The sequence below is a fragment of the Caretta caretta genome, chromosome 9 (assembly GCF_965140235.1).
Source record: "Caretta caretta isolate rCarCar2 chromosome 9, rCarCar1.hap1, whole genome shotgun sequence".
Classification (NCBI taxonomy): Eukaryota; Metazoa; Chordata; order Testudines; family Cheloniidae; genus Caretta; species Caretta caretta.
In genome coordinates this window covers 37,594,110-37,611,917 of record NC_134214.1, presented here as the reverse complement: position 1 = coordinate 37,611,917, position 17,808 = coordinate 37,594,110, and the positions used below count along the sequence as shown (strand labels likewise).

The 17,808-nt window shown below is 44.1% G+C and overlaps 1 protein-coding gene across 3 annotated transcripts in view; it reads left to right on the top strand.

The window, feature by feature from the left end:
• MOGAT1 (monoacylglycerol O-acyltransferase 1) overlaps positions 1 to 17,210 on the top strand; it is a 28,347-nt gene extending 11,137 nt beyond the window's left edge. For 2 of the 3 annotated variants that reach the window (XM_075132226.1, XM_048863494.2), the window contains 5 exons: positions 4,939 to 5,117; positions 5,528 to 5,732; positions 11,198 to 11,372; positions 14,366 to 14,565; positions 16,927 to 17,210. In XM_075132226.1, the coding sequence (XP_074988327.1) occupies positions 4,939 to 5,117; positions 5,528 to 5,732; positions 11,198 to 11,372; positions 14,366 to 14,565; positions 16,927 to 17,081 (914 nt within the window). In that variant the 3' untranslated portion in view covers positions 17,082 to 17,210. Of the gene's footprint in view, positions 1 to 4,938; positions 5,118 to 5,527; positions 5,733 to 11,197; positions 11,373 to 14,365; positions 14,566 to 16,155; positions 16,322 to 16,926 lie in introns of those variants that run through there. The other variant, XM_048863495.2, reaches the window with a different exon arrangement.
• Positions 17,211 to 17,808: the final 598 nt, after the last annotated feature.

Genomic DNA, 17,808 nt, shown 5'->3' with positions numbered 1-17,808 from the left:
GAGGGTGGTGGTATTTAAAAAAAAAAAAAAAAGAGAGGGTTTTTTTGTTCTGTTTTTTTTTTTTCACCACAATGGAAGAGGTAGTGTGGCCACTGATACAAGCCACGGCTGCCCAGTAGGAGGCTACCTGTGTCCAGGCAGCCACCCAACAGGAGGTAGTGCGGCTGCAGCAGGAGGCCAATCGCCTGCTGATGGACCAGGCTGCTCAAGACCATGCTATGTTGTGGGAACTGGTAAATCAAGTGAAGGCCCTTACAGAGATGAACCACGGCCATGATGGGACGCGGATCATACAGGCCAGCAATGCAGAAAATGATGGGGGAGAATGACATAGAGGCATATCTCCTGGCCTTTGAGAGGATAGCCCTATGGGAGGCCTGGCCTTGAGATCATGGGGCATCCTCGCCCCATTCCTGTGTGGGGAGGCCCAGAAGGCCTACTATGATCTGCCTGAAGAAGCTGCAGTAGACTACCCCCAGCTGAAAGCAGAGATCCTGGCCAGATCTGGGGTAACGACCGCAGTGCGGGCCCAGTGGTATCATGAGTGGAGGTACCAGGAAAACAGAACACCGCGGTCCCAATTGTTTGACCTCATCCATCTCACACGAAAGTGGTTGCAAACTGAGTCCCGGAGTCCGGAGGAGATACTAGAAGGATTTTGTCATCGACCGGTACATGAGAGGACTACCGCCAGACCTTCACGCTTGGGTAAGCCAGAACGAATCCTCCACCTACAATGAGGTTGTCGCACGAGTAGAGAGGTGAAGGACGGTGAGGGAGCTGACCCGATCAGTTAAGGAAGAAGCACCCGGGGTTAAACTAGCAGCACCAAGCCCCAGAGCTCAGGTGACTGGGCCACCAGGAGAGCCCAGGTGGAAAAAGAGGGACTGAAGGTCCACCAGAAGCCACAAAGAGTCGGAGCACTGAGGGGGTAGAGGATCGTGATGTTAGACTGCCCAAACCAAGAGACCGGGGAACGCCTGCGGCTCCATACAGATGTTACACCTGCAGGGAGTGGGGACACATAGCTGCACAGTATCCCAACGCTGAGGAGCCTATGCAGTGTAACCTGGGGAACTGGGCAGAGCCATGCTCAGTAATCCACATTGTAGGGGTCTCACTAACCCCACATATGTACACCAGACCAGTGAAGCTAAATGGGGTAGAGACCATGGCACTGGTTGATTTGGGAAGTGCTATCACGCTTGTCTCGGGGAAGCTCGTGAAGCGTAGTCAGCTGCTGTTGGCTAAGCGTACGGGGATAACGTGCCCATGGGACAGTTGGTTATTACCCCACCATCCCAGTAAAAATCAAGATTCAGGGGAACACTACTGAGGTAGCAGCAGGTGTAGTCCCTAAACTCCCATACCCAGTGCTCATAGGGAGGAACTTCCCAGGGTTTGGAGACTTACTCCTGGTAGGGGAATTGGAGAAAGGGGGAAACCCTGAAGTCAGTGAGGCATCCACAGTAGACTGTCAACCCCCAATCTTCTCTGAAATATCCCCAGATTTGTTCTCCACTCCCAGACAAGGTAGAAAGTCAAAAAGGGAAAGGAGGGCAGCTAAGGTCTTGGGAACCCGAATACTGATCCAAAGCCAGAGGGTCGCTCTCGTAGGTAGGCGGACCTGAGCAGCTGAAAAGGAGGCCACCCAGGAGGGAGAAGCACCTGAGTCTGACCCACACCCTAATGCCTCTGAACCAGTAGAGGCAACAGAGTCTGGCCTCCTAGATCTCGGGCAGATTAGCCCTGGGAGAGGAAATTTTGTACGGGACCAGGCTGAAGACCCAAGGTACGACAACATTAGGAAGGAGGTGACTGAAATAGATGGGGGTCCCCATGGAAGGGAAAACCCAGGGACCAGGACCCTACTTCATAATGAAGAAGAATCTCTTATACCGGGTTGCACCAGTACAGGGGCAGAACGTACAGCAGATCCTAGTACCTCAAAAACACCAGAATGCTGTATTAGGTCTTGCCCATAGTCATCTTTTTGGGGGGCATTTGGGGCTAGAGAAGACCCTGGCATGGTTCCTGCAATGATTCTTCCGGCCCGGAGTACATGAAGAAGTGTGGAGGTACTGTGCGTCCTGCCCAGAGTGCCAGCTGTGCAGTCCCCATCCCTGCTTGAGGGCACCTTTAGTACCCCTTCCCATCACAGAGGTCCCCTTCGAGTGAATAGCCACGGACCTAGTGGGACCCCTGGAGAAGACAGCCCGGGGCCACCGATATATACTTGTCGTTCTGGATTATGCTACTCGCTACCCAGAAGCTGTCCCCCTGCGGAACACGGCCTCTAAAACAATAGCTAAAGAGTTGGTGGGGATTTTTGCCCGAGTGGGGCTACCAAAGGAGATATTAACAGACCAATTTATGTCAAAACTAACGAAGAACCTCTGTACGCTGCTCCATATCCATACCCTGAGAACTTCAGTCTATCGTCCGCAGACCAATGGGTTGGTAGGTTTAACCGAACCCTCAAAGCAATGATAAGGAAAGTGGTAAGTCTGGACGGGAAGGATTGGGACATTCTACTACGCTACCTTATGTTCGCAATCCGGGAGGTACCTCAGGCCTCAACTGGGTTTTCCCCCTTTGAGTTATTATATAGATGGCACCTCCATGGCATACAAGATGTTGCAAAAGAAATCTGGGAAGAGGAACCCAATGAAGGGAGAAATATAATTGACCATGTGTTGCAGATGCAAGAACGGATAGTCCGGGTCACCCCTATTGTATGGGAACATTTGCAAAAGGCATAGGAGGCCCAGCGAACCCATTACAATCGCCAGGCAAAAGTCTGACAGTTCCAACCAGGGGATTGGGTGATGGTGTTGGTACCCATGGCAGAAAGCAAGCGTTGGGCCCCATGGCAGGGGCCCTATGAGGTGGTTGAACCAGGGGGAAGTAACCTACAAGGTGCGGCAGCCAGGACGCCGGAAACAAGAACAAATTTATCACATTAACCTCTTAAAGCCTTGGCACCAACGAGAGGCATGTGTAGTGGCCCAAGAGACCCTGATCCAGGGAAATAACATGCAGGAGCAGATCAGGATATCCACTGATCTGACACCAAACCAGAAGAAGGCGGTAACTGAGATGATCAACCAATACCAGGACGTGTTTTCAACCAAACCAGGTCGGACCACCGAATCATATCACCACATTATTACAGACCCTGAGGCAAAGGTAACTTTAAGGCCCTATCGGGTCCCAGCGGCAAAAAGGGAGTAAAAAGGATGTTGGAGCTGGGAGTCATCGAAGAGTCCCACAGTCAGTGGTCAAGCCCGATTGTGTTGGTGCCCAAATCCCCATGTTGTTTAATTAGCTGGTGGCAACAGCTGATTTCCTTTGTTTTCCTTTCTCAGCTCTTCCCTGGGGGGGGGGGGGGGGGGGAGGGCTTGAGGGTACCCCACAGGAAGGAATTCCCAAGTGCACCTTTCTGGGTTCTCAAAATGGGGTTTTTGCACTTGGGTGGTAGCAGCATCTACCCATCCAAGTTCAGAGAAAAGCTGTAACCTTGGGAGTTTAACACAAGCCTGGAGTGGACAGTATTAATTTTTTAGATCCTTGCGGGCCCCCACCTTCAGCACTCAAAGTGCCAGAGTGGGGAATTAGCCTTGACAGATATTTTAGGATAGAAATACTGGCAGATGCTTAACAATGAACTTGCCTTGGGGCTGAATTGATGTATGTAAGTTAAAATTATTAACATACTAACCTGTAGGATAAAGACACCCCAACATTATTAGGGTGAGGAAGTTAGATATGGACAAAGGGGTGGCATTTGTATGAATAGTCCTGATAACCACTAGGCCCTATAATAGGCCAGACCACCATGTAAGGGGGAGATCTGGGATATCAGACTTGTTTGGCATGCCAGGGTGTTGCCCAGTTCTCTAGTGGTTATTGATTATCACTGGTTTCCAGTTAATTACAAGTCTAAAGAACTGGGTATTGCAGGGTTCTAGTCCTAGAATCACGCACAACAGAATTCAGGTTAAGTTCAGTATCTGGTTGGGAACCCCAAAGTGCACAATGATGTCATCACTGAAGACAAAGCCAAACTTTAAGCAATTTTATTACCACAGTTAGTAAAGACGCTGTCATAAATATAAAGGGAAGGGTAAACACCTTTAAATCCCTCCTGGCCAGAGGAAAAACCCTCTCACCTGCAAAGGGTTAAGAAGCTAAGATAAACTCGCTGGCACCTGACCAAAATGACCAATGAGGAGACAAGGTACTTTCAAAGCTGGAGCGGGGGAGGGGGGGGAAACAAAGGCTTCTCTCTGTCTGTGTGTTGCTCTGCCCGGGACCAGAGCAGGAATGCAGGTCAGCACTCCTGTAAAGAGTTAATAAGCAATCTAATTAGATATGCGTTAGATTCTGTTTTGTTTAAATGGCTGATAAAATACGTGTGGAATGTATATCCACTCCCTCCCCATCATGCTGCCTCCCTCTCAGTCAGCCCTGCTCCATCTCCTCACCCACCAGAATATGTGAAGTCGTTGCTCATTCTTGCTCTCTCCTTCCCCCTACCCTTAAGTGAATAAGACTCCTTTGACCTGAATTGCTGCTGGCACCCTGCCGAGTGCTGGACTACTCAGACCTTTTCCCCAAGCTCCTGTTTAGTCCTATTAGAGATGAAGGGGTTCAGCACCTTACAAGATCCATCCCTCACACACATGCTGGGGTAAAAATAAACCCAAGTGAATATGTACCTTCTTTGTCAGGCAGCATCTCTCTTCACTGATAGAGATTCAAATAATAGACAATAGGCCAACTTCAGTTTGATACTGGTGGATAGCCAGAGTAACTGCTATGGAGTTCCTCTGGTTTTACACAGGTGTAAATGAAAACAAAACTGGGTCCAAGGACTCTTTCCTATCGTGAGATAGTAATGAATAATCACTGTAGTTTTCTTTTTGTTTCTTGTAGCACAGTGTTGCTGGGGAGTCTTTATCATCTTGCTTTTGGGAAACTACTGGTTCATACCTGTCCTCTATGCACTGTGGCTCTATCTTGATTGGGAGACCCCCCAAACTGGAGGGAGAAGATCAAAGTGGGTCAGAAACTGGACTATTTGGAAGTACTTTACGGATTACTTTCCAATTCATGTGAGTAAAAAGTTTCACACTAAATTGTGAAAATGCAGCTCAAGATGGCTTTTTATCATGAACGTTTTGGGCCGTGAAATTGACCTCTCTTCTGTAACACGAGCTTAGATGAAGAAAATCTGGGGTTAGTGACAGGAAGAGTAGCTGGGGACTGGTTCTTTTAAGCTGAACCTTTCTAGCCACAAGATAGAAGCTCAAATATTGTAGAGATTACAGAACTATTAATCTGAGACAGAACTAAGCTCTTTATATTTACTTTGCTTAGGATCACCTAAGATGCTCATAACAGGGAAAAAAAGTATCAGTGATCTACTATGTGCAGCCTCCCTACTCTTATAATCCTTCCTGTGTTTATGAACCAGTGTGATGAAAATGGTTTTAAACTCAGACTCCATTTATATTATTTGCAGCTCATAAAAACGTCAGATTTGGATCCAAGCCATAACTATCTGTTCGGATATCACCCTCATGGTATTCTTGCTGCTGGAGCCTTTGGAAACTTTTGCACAGAATATACAGGTTTTAAAGAATTATTCCCTGGTTTTACTCCATATCTTCACATCTTGCCCGTCTGGTTCGGATGCCCTTTCTTCAGAGATTACGTTTTGAGTACTGGTAGGTGGAGCCAAGATTTCTTAGCCACTGCTTCAGATACGGCATTTGTTTAAAATGAGTTGTATAAAGTGATCTCAGATATAGGGTCTTATCCTGTATCTATTGAAGTCTATGAAAAGTTCTGCCATTTAACTTCAATAGAACCAGGACTGGCCCTGTAGAAAATCTGTTTACAGTGAACGATTGTTTCAAAAGCAATTCAGTATGCTTTGTTGTACTTTTAATGAACTCTGATACAGTGAATCATCATTGAAAGCGACTTGTAATGAAATTTCTGAATGATTTTAATACATAATAATGTGGGAATTGTAATTGCAGTTACGCAGCCCAATTCTGTACCACTGAAGTCAATGAGAGCTTTGCCAAGGGAGCAGAATCAGGCCCATAGCAAATCTGTCATGCAGTGAGATTGTTTGGTGAACGGGTGACTATACTATATGAGGAATCTAAGCTAGAAGACTTTTTGATTGAGCAATGATCTTTAATTTTTTAAAACATAATTTTAGTGAAAGCTGATAAGTCATTACAGGTTGTGTATGCACTGGTCATGATGGATAATAGTAATTATTTTCAAGTGTTTTTGATTTTTATTTAGTATTTTTGCATTGGCTGTAAATAAAAAGACAAACTTAGATGCAAAATGTCATTCAAAATATAATGGTAGTAGATGCTGGTATTCCAAAATAAAATCATAATATATGAATACCATAATATTTCACATTATGTAGGAGCAGGACACTCACAACAAAAGAATTAACCAGTTGCCTACAGCTGCACATTCAGATCTGTTGCAAGTGGTTGCAAGTCCATTTACTTTAATGAGTTGCACTGGCTTACACAAGGTTCAGTTGACTTATCCAGACCCTTACTAAACTGAGTCATCTTTGCTCATGCAAAGTAATCCCCATTGTGGTCAATATAACTGCATGCGTAAGTAAGTGTAGCAGGATTGGGCACCTCCCACATATATTGATAAGTAAGGCCTGTAGGTCTATCTCACCTGCACAGGAAGAACTCACTACCACACCTAGAGTCTTTTTCCAGACACAGTTTTATTCTCCAAACGTACAATTTAGGCAGACATCAAACACAAGAGCTGTTCCTCAGCCCACCCTGGGCTATAGATTCCAAGGGCTTTTCTCCTTTGCCTCTCTCTCCTTTCTGTTTCAGGGCCTACTGTAGCAGCCTGTCTCCCTCCTCCAGGCCATCTACCTGGGAGATACTCTTCCTCAGGGTCTACTAGAGGAGCCAGCAGAGGTGAAAGTAAGCCGGTACGCCCCGGTGCGCTGTACTGGGGTGGATCGGCTTCCCCAGGCGCAATTTAAAGGGCCTGCAGCTTCCAGCAGCGGCTGGAGACCCCGGCCCTTTAAATTGCTGCCAGAGCCCTGGGGTAGCAGCGGCGGGGCTGGGGCAGCGATTTATAGGGCCCAGGGCAGTAGCGGCAGCCGAGCCCTGGGCCCTTTAAATCGTCCCCGGAGCCCCACCGCCGCTTCCCCAGGGCTCCAGCAGGCTCTGGGGACGATTTAAAGGGCCCAGGGTTCTGGCCGCCGCTACCGCCCCGGGCCCTTTAAACTGCTGCCAGAGCCCCCGGCTGCCACTGTTACCCCGGTGGGGGGAAGGGAGGGTAGGGGGAAGGAGGCACTTACCGGTACAGGGTGGGCCGGAGCTGGCTCTGACCCCCCGCACCCCGCCCCTTCCACCCAAGGCTCCACCCCTTTGGGGGGCCAGAGGTGGCCCCAGCCCAGCCCAGTACCGGTAGGTCCCTAGACTTACTTTCACCCCTGGGAGCCAGATAGCCTTCTGCAGCTTCCCCTAGTATCTGAGCTCTCAATGCAATCAATGGAGCTCTGCCTGGTCACAGAGGTTCATCTACAAGGATCAGATTGCAGGATGGGAGCGTAAAGCTTTTATTTATGGTGGGATCAATTTTTGAGTTGAAGGAGAAACTAGCTATGTTAGGTACTTGTATGGCCTCCCTATTATTACAATATCTGAGTACCTCACAGCCTTTGATATATTTATCAGAGCTGTATTTATTAAGGAAAGATAACCTGCCTCACTCAGATTTTGCTATTTCTAAATTTGGGTTTGTTCCAATTCAGAATGGAAACCAAAAATTTCAAAACTTTCCTCAATAAGGGATGGAGCCCCAGCTCCAGGGCAGGCTGACCCAGAGCACTGGACTCTGGAAATGTGGGTTCTCCTGCAGCCTGCCACACTGACTACTGAGGAGATGGGTTGGCAGAATGCAGACAGATTTCTGTCAGAACTCTGCCTGGTTTCCAGAGGAACTTCATCAAAATCAAACTGTCTCCGCAAAATGTTTTGATCTCGATGAATTGGCAAATTCTGACAAAAAATACCTTTTCATCAGAATTTTTCCAGTCAGCTCTAGTATTTCTCCTCAAAATCCTTCTGTGAGGTAGGGCAGTGTTGTTATCCCCATTTTACAGATGGGGAACTGAGGCATGAGAGGGCTAAAGTGACTTGCCCGAGGAAGTCTCTGATGGAGCAAGTACTTGAGCCCAAGTGCTAGGCTAGGTGTTAACTACTGGACCATCCTTCCTCTCTGACAATTACTGAGCTTTCTCTATTATTTTCCCATGCCTACCCATGAGCTGTTTTACTCCTGTCCTAAGTACTGGTTACATGGGAAGAATAGGGCAGGTGGAGTTAAGTACAGTATTGTTTATTAAACAATGATACTATGTTCTGTGGTGTTGAAGAACGAGCTTGGAGATAGTTCCTGTCCCAAGAACATTCTAGTCCTACTCAGTACAAACATCATTCCAGTGAAGGACTTGATTACTTACCGGGGTCTGAAGGACTTCACTTACACTTTTGTTTTACGTGTAGTTACACCATAAACCCCAAGCTCTTTGGGGGAAGGAACTATCCTTTTTGTTGTTGTTGTTGTTCCATGTCTGCCCAGCACTTAGCACAATGGGGTCTTGGTCCATGACTAGAGCTCCTAGGTGTTACCACAATACAAATAGTAAATAATAGTAAAAGCGGGAGGAATGGAAGGAAGCATGAGCCTGCTTCTCCTCTCGCTACGGTGTAAATCATGAGTTATTTTATTTAAGTTCATGAAGTTATAGCAAGAAGGCAAAATGGCATAGTGGGAAGAATGCTGTGTAGCCAGGAGACTTAGGTTCTATTCCTGGCTCTGACATTAACTCAGTGTGTGTGTCTTAAGGCTGGTGGTTCAACCTTGCTGTACTTCCGTTCACCCATTGCTAAAATCAGAATATCTGTAGGCTTTTTTGCTGAGATCTGCAGATGAAATGAACTAATTATTGTATGAGAGAAGAGAAACGGCTAATATGTAGTACAACATAATCTGAATGTACTTCCAATTATAATCATATGACATTGCAAAGGAATCACCTTCCACCAAGATATAATATTTCAGTGGATTTTTGTTAAACTTGCACAGGTCAGGAATTGATGGTAATGGAAACTGAGCATATCTGACCTGACAGAATGTTATTCATAATCTAAATATAGCTCAGTACAGAAATGTTTCCACACGGCTTTGCCACTCTGACCCATAGGAACAATCCTTTTACTTTCTCGATGAGAAGTAATTTTGACATGCCCCAAAATTGTCAGTGTTGTAGAATAGTCTGAGTGATTTTTATAGACACACAGGTCTTAGAGCCACAGGGGACCATTATGACCATCTCATCTGATCCCCTGTATAATACAGGCCATAGAATTTCCCCCATTTCAAACAATGTAATAACAGCTGTGTACTCTGTGAGGACACAGCTGGAATATGGAAAAATCTGTACATTGAGCTCTCCTATCAGCATTTGAAGCACATTTAGTCAGTTAACTTATTCCTGGTCATATTTACAAGTCTCCCTGGAACATTAGTTAAACTTAATTCAGTGTCTGTTAGCAAGATATTTCTCTTAGTATGTAGCAACACAATTGCATTACTTTTCTCACATTATAACTTCCCTAATAGCAGAAAAGATGGGAAACAGCAGCTCAAGTTGGGGCCATTTGTTTATTTGAATCCAAAAGAAAAGGCATTCAGTGCCAGTTTAAAGAAGCACAGGCTGGATTTGATCCCTAGACTGTTCTTTAAAAAATATTACTCTAAGATAGCGTGGTTGCACAAAGCGCTAGTAAATATGCTGTGGGGAAGAATCCTGCGGGAGATTAGGTTAGGTTAGGCAAAGGTATGTTTTCCTTTCTAATTTCTCAAAAAGAAAAGGAGTACTTGTGGCACCTTAGAGACTAACCAATTTATTTGAGCATGAGCTTTCGTGAGCTACAGCTCACTTCATCGGATGCATACCGTGGAAACTGCATCGATATATACACACAGAGAATATGAAACAATACCTCCTCCCACCCCACTGTCCTGCTGGTAATAGCTTATCTAAAGTGATCATCAAGATAAGCTATTACCAGCAGGACAGTGGGGTGGGAGGAGGTATTGTTTCATATTCTCTGTGTGTATATAAAGTCTGCTGCAGTTTCCACGGTATGCATCCGATGAAGTGAGCTGTAGCTCACGAAAGCTCATGCTCAAATAAATTGGTTAGTCTCTAAGGTGCCACAAGTACTCCTTTTCTTTTTGCGAATACAGACTAACACGGCTGTTACTCTGAAACCTTTCTAATTTCTGTAATTCTCAGTCTTCAAAGGGCCAGATTCAGTCCAAGTCTGTCATGGCTTCAGCTGATGTGAAGGTCCCATGCAGCAGAAAGTCAGCCATGGAAGAGGGGTTGGTTGTGTCAGCAGAGAAGAAGGGAAGGCCTCCTTTTGCCCGAGATGGGTTATATAGAGAATTAGTGAAGCCCACATAATGGGAAGTGCAGCCCAAGTAATGGGATGGGCAGCACAGGCTTGGGAGGTGGCATGGCCAGGGTGCCTCAAGGAAAAGCTAATGAAGTAGTTTAAGTGAGCTGATTCTGCTCCTTATTACACTGTCATTCCATTGACTTCAGTTCTGGCACTATGGGTCCTAGTTTAGATTGCAACATCCTATATCCACCCTGCTCAAACTCCCAAATTCTCTTTTATTGTTTATATGCGCCTGCTTTTCAATTAACCCCTCCACCTGCCATGGCGTTAGCTTCAGCTTGTTGACTCTCTCCACATGATTCTGTAGTCTCGCATTTCTGAGAAGGAAATGCATTATTAGAATCATTGAGATGAGAAATGCCTGATTATTAAGAATTTGTATTTACATTGTGTGGACCCCTCCTCTCTGAAGATCTCACAATGTTCCAGCGTGGCAGGAAAACAGAATTTAGCATGAAGGGGAAAGAGGCACAGAAAACTTTGTCAAATACAAATTTGTTACAGAACCAGGATCAATTCCCATGTCTCTTGACTCCATCCTGGGCCTTAGCCATTCAAAATATTTTAAAACTATGTCTAGCTTCTCTTGGTGTTATACAAATGGTTTACTGATCCCCTGTTACAAACGTTTGATCCTTAAGGACTGGTGTCAGCCTCCAAGAAGAGTTTGTCCCATGTGCTGAACAATGACAGAGGTGGAAACATTGCAGTGATTGTGATTGGAGGAGCAGAAGAGTCTTTGGATGCCTATCCCGGAAGTTTAACCCTGAATATCCTCAAGAGGAGAGGTTTTATTAAAATGGCTTTGAAAAATGGGTGGGTGTCCCATTAGCACTGTTGGCTGTGACTGCACTTCTTGCAGTGTTAATACAGCATAGAAACTGTGAATCTGACCATGTTATTTGTGCATTGACCTGGGATACAGATGTCTAAAATAAGAGCCAGAACTGATGTACTTTGATTAAAACAGAATAGAGAAATAATACAGGGGCAGTTGTGAAATCCCTTTTCTTATCATTTCCAGAAATAATCCAACGGTCAGTGGCGGTTTTGGGACATCCTAATGATTTGACTGACTTGTTTTAAACCACAGCAGCAAACAAACTGTGACGCTCTATGTAGTAACATTTTGTAGTTCCTCAGGCTGTGTTGCTGAGTCACTCAGCCACACTATTTACTGGCTGTCCCATAGCAGTTCTGCTGACTCTACTGTTCCTGTACTTCTGAACACTACTGATTTTAAAGAGTATTTTTTCTCTTTGACTTGATTGTGATAACCCTTAGGCCCGGATTCAGCAAAGCGCAGAATTGTGTGCTTAAGTGTGTTGATGAATCGGGATGGATTTAAGCACACACTTAAGTGCTTTGGAGAAACAGAGCCATAATTCTGGGGAAAAAAGGGCATCTTTTTCCTTTAAAGATGACCCACAAAGTGGGGGAGGTAAAAACCAAGCATACAGATGCATTTCAGGCCTCCTTCATAAGTCTGTATAGTAGTAATATTAATAACTTGTTTAAGCAGAAGAAATCATCAAAAATAGAGACCAAGGTCTATCCTCCTACTCCAGTGGTTCTCAAACTGTGGGTCAGGAACCCAAAGTGGGTCTCGACCCCATTTTAATGGGGTTGCCAGGGTTGGCTTAGACTTGCTGGGGCTCAGGGCTGAAACTGAAGCCCAAGCCTCCTCACCTGCAGCCCAAGCTGAAGCCCCAGGGCTTCGGCCCTGGGTGTCAGGACTCAGGTTATGGGACCCTGCCTGGGGCTGAAGCACATGGGCTTTGTCTTTGGTCTCCCCTGCCTGGGGTAGTGGGGCTCAGGCTTTGACCTCCCCCCCCCCCCCCCCCTCCCGAGGGTGGCAGAGTTCGGGCGGGCTCAGTCTTCAGTCCCCTCTGCCAGGGTCATGTAGTAATTTTTGTTGTCAGAAGGGGGTCACGGTGCAATACAGTTTGAGAACGCCTGTCCTACTCCTATATGAAGCTCCCATTTAAAACAAGCGCAGCTCTGTGTGATACAGTGTGGCTTTGTGTTCTTATTCACAATGGTGAGTTGTCCAAGGTCATTCACAATGGCGAGTTGCTACTATTTAACTGACACGCAGAACTTCAGGTAAGGAGCCAAATCCTGCTCCCCTTGTTCAACTGCTGTAGAGATCAAAGGGAGTCTTTCCATTTATTTCAGTGGGAGATGGATCAAGTCCCTTAAGCATTTCAGTAGTTCCATTCTCTCCAATGGGACTACTGGCAAGGACAGTTGATTCAAGGTCATACAAACGATGAATACAAAACAGAAAAATCATAATTACACAGCACAAGTAGAGAATAAACTAGTTTCTCCTGAGTTTCACAACCAAAACTCCATGTTACTTATTTCAGTGTATCAACCCTCTGTAGGAAGTCTTTCAGATGAAAACAAAAGCTAGTACATTCACAGGCATGTAGAGAAATGCCTTTGCACCACAAGGTTTTCCTGTTCATCATCTTTAGTGGTCTAGCAAAAACTTGGCAGCCTATAAATCCACTCTGCTTACAGAGTCTTCAGATGTTTCTTTCAGTGGCAGCTGTATGATGCAGTACTGTCATTGCTGAGAAAGCCGCCTCAAAATTTTAGGCCAGGCAGACACCATTCGAGGGGCAAGGGGTGTGGGGTAGGGAAGGGTATTTCTTATGAATCCCAGAGTCTAAGAAGCCACATAAATAGTTATCTTAGTTCCACGCAAACAACTCATGACTATCCATTGTACATACCAGACAGCTGCATCCTTGATTCAGGAGGATTCATTTTCATTACTCTTATTAGCATACCCAACTGATGCATTCCAAGTTCTAAAATCTTCACCTTGAGTAATCTTGCTGCAAGACTGCCATTTTAACAGCCATTCACCATAGAGAGAGATTGTCAAACATGGTGTAAGATGAAAATGCTTACGAAACATATTGATTGCCTAGGATTTTAGTGCAAAAAAACTGAGAGCTGTTAAGCTTCTGGAGAGATCACTTAAGATTACTCTTTATTTTAATTTTATACAATAGTATTGTGTTGGTTCCACACGCTTTCTAACAGCCACATACGTTTACCAGACTGACAGCTCAGCTGTAGTAGCCGGGGCTTTCAATAAAGGTTTCCCCTTTCACCCTGACAACAGCAGAACCATTGCAGTTCCGATGCTTCGGATGGGGTGGAATTTGGAGAGGTTTTGCAGGTGCTATATAACCCCTTTCAAGCCACAGATTCCCGCTGAGAGGGTGGAGAGGCTGAGTTCAAAACTGAAACAGACTACTAGAGCAACTCCTGCAAACAGGATTCAGCCTCTAATGTTAAAAGATCGACACTGGGATTTTCCCAGGCACTACATAGAGTTAGACACCCAACCCCCATTGAATGTTGCCTATAAGGATAGAGAAGGTGCTATGAAACTACAGCAAACTCGGTGACCCTGTGATGGCCCAAATCCAACAGCTGTTTGTCACGAATAAGATTTTAGCAGTTGCCATAAAATCCGAAAAAAGGGATTCCTCTGTCTTTAATGGAAACCTTCACTTAGGTTTGCTGCGGTTTGAACGCTGTGCAGGAGGCGGTAGGTGGCTATGTTTGTTGGTTTTGCTAAATATTGCGCCCCCTTCCAGCTGCACAAAGAAGCATTTCAGCTGCATTTCAGTGAAGAGTTGAATGCATAATGCAAATACTGATGAATTTTATAAGCATTGAGGAAATTACCTGCATTATTAATCTGACTCATCATGCTGTAGATGTGAGTTGCAAGTCATGCTTCATTGAGCGCCCTGTGATTATTAATTCTGTTTACTTTACAGGGCTCACTTGGTTCCAATATTTTCTTTTGGTGAAAATGAACTGTTTAAGCAAGTTGCAAACCCTGAAGGATCGTGGCTCAGAACTTTACAGGAGAGACTGAGGAAGGCAGTGGGGTTTACTTTACCACTATTTCATGCTAGAGGAATATTTCAATACAGTTTTGGCTTGATGCCTTACAGGAAATCTATTCACACTGTTGGTAAGTTCCTTAGTGGTTTCTGTCATTCTTATGGGAATGTTTAAAATGTGTGATTTGTGGTTAAATCCAGTAACGGTGTTCCTTTACAAATCTGGTCTGCCAGAAAGAATTGGCTGCTGTGCATCTAACTCAAGCACATGAGGTTTGAAATAAATGTTTGTCTTTCCTAATGTCTTTATCCTGTTCTGATGGCAGTGGGGAGGAGATAAAGGCAAAAGGCTTTATAAATAATTTATGCCAACTGGGCCACACTGTAATAAGTGATTACAGTAGATTGAAACAGGAGGAGGAGCTTTGACTGCATCAACCATGGGGTGGGGTGTAGGGGAGCACTGTTTACACAAGCCAAAGAGGGGAAGGGGAGCATCCCTCTGCTGTTTGCACTCCCCTGCACTTTAATCCCTGCCCAAATCCTTTCCTCAGCATGCAGCCCACCTGAGACGGCTGAGTGCTCAAGAATTCCTAAGGAAGTCAGGGAGATGTTCCAATCCATTGAAGAGCAGTGGAGCATCTCCATAGCCTTGCAGTTTCAACAGAAGATATTTAGCCCCTCATCCCTCTCTCTGGGCAAGTTTGGCAGCTAGATCCACAGGTCCCCACACCACCCACAGTAAAACACAGAAGTCAGCACACAGCACAGCTCCAGGTCAGGGTATGTGCCTCCTCCAGCTCCTGTAATCTCTGTTCTGCACCCTTCAGGTTCTTCCACATCTGCAGGATGCACGTGGCATGCAGGATTTGTAGCTCCATAGAATGGGTCTTTTTCTTTTAAAAAGAGTTTTTAATGGACAGATCATTAAATGTTTAATTGAAACATATATATATATATAAGGTGCTGACAGATCAAATTTGGGGGCATTTTTTTCAAAATTGGCCCAATTCTTCTCTCATCAAAGACAGTGTTGAACTGCTATGAACTTCAATGGAGTTAGGCCAATGCTGAATGCTTTTGAAAAATCCCACCCTTTAATCAAGGTCATGCTGCAAGCTACCCAAAGCCAAAGGTTGAAAACCTAGATATTTATCAGGTAAAGCCATTTTCTAGTACAATGGAATTCCGTCTTCATTCCAACACGCTAGTCAGTCTGTATTTCCCTGTGTCCTGTTCTGTCTGCCCATATAGTCTGGGGTGGGGTGGTGGGGAAATCGATTCATTCAAAAACCTGGACTTTTTATTTAAATGAAACTGAGGTTTATGTTCTTTAAAAATAAACCTATTTAAAATTAAACTTGTAGTTATGACAACCTATGTTGAGGCCAAAACTTACTGTTATCTATTCATTTAAATTTTAAAAAAAGGAAAAGAAAAAGAAAAAAAAAGAAAGAAAGAAAAAAAGCAGTATGTTTGCTGCCAGGTGTGAAAGAAAATCAGACCGTTGTGCTGGTGGAAATCACTGGCTAATCACCTGGAACCAGAATTTGTTGAAGTGCTAAACTAGCTTAGGACAGCAGTATCCTTTTCTGCAGATATAGAGAAAATAAACTGAAATGAAGACTATACCCTACTTGTTTAGTGCAATGACTAGTTCATTCAAAGTTAAAAAATCAATTGGGAATTGAAAAAACAGTAAACTTGTTTTTCTCTTCCAGTGTATGAATAAAAACAAGGTGTGAGATGATGAAATCTACTAGTTCTAAAATCCTGAAGGATACAGTGACCCAAAACAATCAGTTCAATTCACTAACTACAGATAATAATTCCTCTGTTTAATTAGTTTTAAATGCAAAATATGTTTAGATTAACTTTTTTCTTATGTATCCAGTTCATTTGATGATTTTTATTTATGGAATAAAACTAACTTTAAAATGATGGTTTTGTGCATTTTTAATTGAATTTGAATTTCCATCCAAATAGAGCTCAAATCACAAGTAAAAAGTTATCCATTTAGTAAATGAGAAATGAATCATTCATCATTTTCTAACAATAAAAAATTAAAAGTTAAGGATCTGAACAATTGTAAGTTAAGCTATATAAATAAATGTGTAACTTCCTGGTTAGCAAAAAGAAGCATCAAATTTAGTGCAAAGGCTCTATTTATTTGCAGGTCAGCATGTTTCAATGGTTTCCAACCATTGAAAATCAACTTTTCTTGGGAAAATAACTAAAAAGTACAAGTGCAAAACAAGATTAAGATCAACTTAAATCAAGACTTCCTGCTTGCTGATTTAATGCTCAGTGAAATTCTAGCCCCATTGAAGTCAAAGGGAGTTCTGCTGGTGACTTCAGTGGACCCAGGATTTCATCAACCATCTGTAAAGCAACAAAACTAAGCATCTGGCCAATATGGAAGAGTACTTTTATCTGCAGCAAATAGATGTCAGTGTAGCTAACGTCATTGCTATTTTGTTTGTTGTTTGCAGTGGGGAAACCTATCACTGTAAAACAGAATTTGAATCCTACTCTTGAAGAGATCGAGCAGCTGCATCAAACATACCTGCGAGAACTAAGTAAATTATTTGAAGAACACAAAGATAAATATGGGATACCAGACCATGAATCGCTCATCTTTAAATAACTGCAAATTCAGGATGTCCAGATGTAAGACAGTGACCTTGTGATGAAACAAAACAGTTCTCAATTTGCAACCACTCTTCTATAAGAAAACTCTGTGTGTGTTTGATTAAATTGATAGAATTCCTTCCCATCTTCTTAGTCACGGAGAATACTTCTTCATTTAGCGTCTGGTCCTGCAAACCTTCTCTGTGTGAGTGGTCCCTGTGGCTTAATCAGCACTGAAAATTGTAAGTACTTTTCCCACTAGTGGCTGAGCAGCTCTGCTGGTGCGAATGCTAGTGTAGACAGAACACAGGTGTCTTCACCATCATGTGGTCCAGCCCTAGTTTCAGAAGGTGGAGCTGCACTGGTGCTAGATCAACAGTGGGAAAAGTGTTAGTGTAGACAAGGCCCTTGACTGCAGCAACTTTGTTCCTATCTTTTACTCAACGAGTGTGTAAGTTAAGGTTAGGGGATTTACTAAACTTCTATTCGATGTGACATTGAGTTGTTCTCTGAATACCAAGAAAAACACATGCTAATCTTCAGTAGAAATGAAGCTGTGTATATAGAGCTTATGGCCATGAAGAACAGAACCTGAATATGCAAAACAATGGATAGTTTGAGGTTGCTGTCCAAAATGGATAGGGTGACCAGACACCCCATTTTTAACGGGACAATCCGGTATTTAAGCCTTCTTCCAGGTGTGCCAACTTTTTGTTAAATACGGGCCAATTGTCCCGTATTTT